The sequence below is a fragment of the Pteropus medius genome, unplaced genomic scaffold, assembly GCF_902729225.1.
Source record: "Pteropus medius unplaced genomic scaffold, Ma_sr-lr_union100, whole genome shotgun sequence".
Taxonomy (NCBI): domain Eukaryota; kingdom Metazoa; phylum Chordata; class Mammalia; order Chiroptera; family Pteropodidae; genus Pteropus; species Pteropus medius.
This window is the reverse complement of record NW_024340699.1, coordinates 9281719-9285507: the sequence shown is the minus strand read 5'-3', so window position 1 is coordinate 9285507 and position 3789 is coordinate 9281719. Positions and strand designations below refer to the sequence as shown.

At 50.1% G+C, this 3789-nt stretch overlaps 1 protein-coding gene across 1 annotated transcript in view; it reads right to left on the bottom strand.

Annotated features, from left to right (window-relative positions):
- Positions 1-3789, bottom strand: part of DOCK2 (dedicator of cytokinesis 2) — a 366360-nt gene that overhangs the window by 10999 nt on the left and 351572 nt on the right. The window contains exons 45-46 of the mRNA XM_039876355.1: positions 1458-1634; positions 6-94 (exon numbers count right to left, since the gene is read on the bottom strand). Of these exons, the coding sequence (XP_039732289.1) occupies positions 6-94; positions 1458-1634 (266 nt within the window). The remainder of the gene's footprint in view (positions 1-5; positions 95-1457; positions 1635-3789) is intronic.

Below are 3789 nucleotides of genomic sequence, written 5' to 3'. Positions count from 1 at the left end.
TCTGCCTTACCTGCCACGCAATCAGGTCCTTGAGGCGGCTCAGTTTGTCCTGGTCCTCAGGGTGGTCCCTGGTGTACTCCTCAGTGAAGAAAGCCTGGGGAGGACAGACAGGTATGGGGGTTTCTTTTTTCATTTGGTGTGGACCCCATAACCATTTCTCTGGCACTAGGCGACGATTCTGCTTGAGATGGGCAGCAGCGAGGCCCCGTGTATTCAATGGAGCAGGGACCTGTAGGGGACCTACGCTGCTTTCTGTTCCTGGAGCCTCAGATCAGTACGCGCTGGGAATGGGCCACAAACCCCAGCGATTCTCCAAGTGGGGTCCCCAGACCATCAGCATCAGCATCACCTGGGGATTTGTCAGAGATGCACATTCCTGGGCCTGCCCCAGACCAACTGAATCAGAGCCTCTGAGGCAGGGAGGCAGCTGCGTGATAAGAGGTCCTGCAGGCCATTCTGATGCACGTTCAAGTTTGAGAGCACCGTCCTCAAGGAAGAGAACCCAGTAAGGAATTCCAGCTCCCCTCACCACACCCCTCGTGTGTAATATCGGGGCAGCCCCCAGCTCTTTCTGGAGCTCATGGCCACACATATACACGCATATCCTATCAGCCCTCAAGACTGAACAAAGGCTTGCTGGCAGTGACTCCATGGGGTGTCTGAGGGTAGCTGGCACGCCTGTTGGGTGACTGAAATTAATGTCCCTGAATTATATGACTAGGTTGTATTCTTAGTTTTACATCAATGAATGGCATAGAAAAGGTAATCGGGAATTCATCACGAGCTTTGTGGGGATGAAGAATCCATTTTCCCCTCAGTGTCTCCTATAATATATGGTCTAGGTAAAAACCAAGCAAGGACTTTCTATTCTACTTCGATGCCAGGAAAAGCTATGTCCTCCCACTGAGAAACTGGTATTTTTTCCCCAGGAGATAATGCAACTCATAGATCTGGTGGCTTTTTTCTTGTTAGCCATGGATACCAGGAGGCTCAAAAATGAAATCTGTGGCTCAAATGTGTGAAGATATCTAGAGGGACCTCGTGACCCGGATATAGAGATTATAAGTCCCCTCTGGAGTTCTCTTCTATCCTTTCGGTATTTTTACAGATTCCGGGTTTCGTTTCTTTCCCGGAATGAATCATGTACTTTGATTCATGGTTCCTCTGTGTTTACGGCCTGGCTCATGGTCACCCAGAGCCTTTCCTTGGCAGAGGTTCCCGGATGTGCCCAGTGAGCTAGGGGCCCCTTATGACCCCGTCCCTTCCTGCCGCAGCAGTGTGTGGCACTCAGGGTGGGAAGGATGGGAGGGAGGCTGCAGGACCTCTGGGAGGTGAATGTCCCTTTGCGGGGCAGCAGCCACAGTGAGATGAGCAGTGTGCGGCTGCGTCTGCCCCCAGGCCCTCCGGCCACCGCTCCGCTCCCTGCCAGGGCCTGGACGGCGGAAGCCCTCACTCACCTTCTCGTACTTGGCGAACCCGCCCATGACAGCAGGGTCCACGATCCCGTTCAGGAGCATGGACAGCGGGTTGATGGGGAGGCTTTCGTCACTCTGGTATTGGTTTATCATCATCAGGATCTTCTCGTTGGCCGTGGACATGGTTTCGATGGCGTTCTCCAGAGGGCTAATTGTGGTCTGTTGCAAATAAGATTGCCAGAAAGAAAGGGTCTTAGCAGGTCACTTTAAAAACAGATATAATGATTGGTATTGATTTCATTTAGGATTAGAATTCAAATGAGGCAATGCTCCCCACGGGGCTGTAGCAGGCTCTTGTAACTGGTGAGTGACGCGGCTGCTGTCTGGGGAGAGACAGGCTGACTTTCTGCATCGTGAGAAAGGGATGTATTTCCTAGGGAGGTGGAGGCAGGAAGTGTCAGGTGCTTGCTGGGGTTGCAGAGGCTGGGTGTGCTCCAGGGAGGTCTTCCTTCTTACCACCTGGGTGAAACGTGCTCCGATTCAACCCACCTGACACTGCTTGTGCCCCTAAGTGTGAGCCGGCAGCAGAGAGATCAGAATAGCTGGCGATGTGATTGCCCAGCCCGGCCCAGAGTAGGTCCTAAGACCGTATAAGGCGTCACTGGGCCAAGGTGGATTCAGTTTAGTTGGGAGGATAAAAACTAAACACCTTACCAACACCGCTTAACAAGCAATTTAAACAGAGTGCCATCAAATGCTAGCTGGCTGAACTGTGTGGTTCTCAAGAATAAAAAACTGAACACAGGGTCTGCACACTTTTCCTGTAAAAGAGCCAGAGTGACGATTTTTGACTTTTCAGGCCAGACATTCTCTGTTGCAAATATTCAACTCCCTTATTGTAGGGAGTAAGCGGCTCTTGGCAACACGGAAATGAATGAGCATGCTTGTTCCAATAACACAACTCACAGAAATAGGTGGCAGATGGGACCTGGCCCACAGGCCACGGTTTGCTGAGCCCTGAATTAAACTAAACCAAACTGAGCGCAAATATCAGCTCTGTAGGGTTTTTTTCCTAGCTGTGTGACTTTGGGCAAGTTTCCTAACTTTTCTGATCCTCAGTTGACTCATCGATAAAATGAGGAGAAAACCTGCAGAGAATAATAGCTTTTAGTTGCTGTTACTCATTCATGTAGTTGTCAGGACAGAGACTGGCAGTTGTTATAAGAACGGAAGACCCACAGGCAGCCTATTCAGTATGCAGCAAAGATTATTTCAGATAATATGATACCTGACTCAGTAGAATTCTTGAAAAAAATGTCACCTGCTGGTTATTATAACCACTGGGTAGCGAGACGGGCAGAACCAGCCTCTAGAACCATCTTGGTCATTTTTTAAATAATTTCCTTAAATCCCTATAAGATTCTAGCCCCTCAGCCCTTTTCTTGTTTGTGCACGTTTTTGAAGATGACTGCTCTCTGCAGTGAGACGACCCTGGGAGTAGACCCTCGCTGTGTCACTGTCACCCTCTCTGTCTCACAGACATGTATACGTATGCACACACATTCACACATGCAGATATCCACGAGTGTGCATGCATGCGCACGCGCGCGCACACACACACACACAAATGTGAGGGGGAGCAGGGGTCTGCTCGGCCTGGTGGGAGCTGCGGTTCATGCTCCAGAAGCTGCAGCCCATAGTCTAGTGTCCGTCAAGCACACAGACCAATCTGCAGGGGCTTCATGAAGCCGTGGTCCCGACTGAGCTCTAAGGAAAGTCTATCACGACCGCTTTGATTGAGCCCAGCACTGCACCTGGATTTTAACTATAGCCTGGTGTGTCTGAAAAAACACAGGCTTTCGGGAGAGTTATTAAAAATGAGAAGTCTATTGCTTGGCTTTCCTCTTCATTTCTGAAGCTCTTTGGTATTTCCAAGTCTTTAATGTCATTATAGCCACCAGGGGCAGAGAACGAGGATGACCATTCCTTTAGTTTCTCATCCATAGCATTTGTGTGTAATTTGGTGAACCTTGAAGCGATTGTGGGGAGGTGCATGACACTGGATGTCAGGAGCTGATCCCAGGAGTAAAAGCAATAATCATGACAAAAGATGGCTCCATTCATCGACTGCCTACTATGTGCCAAGTCCCTCTGGGTGCATCATCGCATGTACGCTCTCATCTAATCTCCCCACAGCAGGTTAAGTAGCTCGCCCCAGGGCAGGTGGCGGCAGAGCTGAGGAGAGAACTCAGTGTGACTCCCAGTTCCAAAGGCGGGTCCCTCTCACCACACACGGATCAGGCTCTGCTACCGAACTTGCCTCAAACTGGCTGTTGGACTTGTCAAGTCCTGAAATCTCTGACCTCTTCCCTAA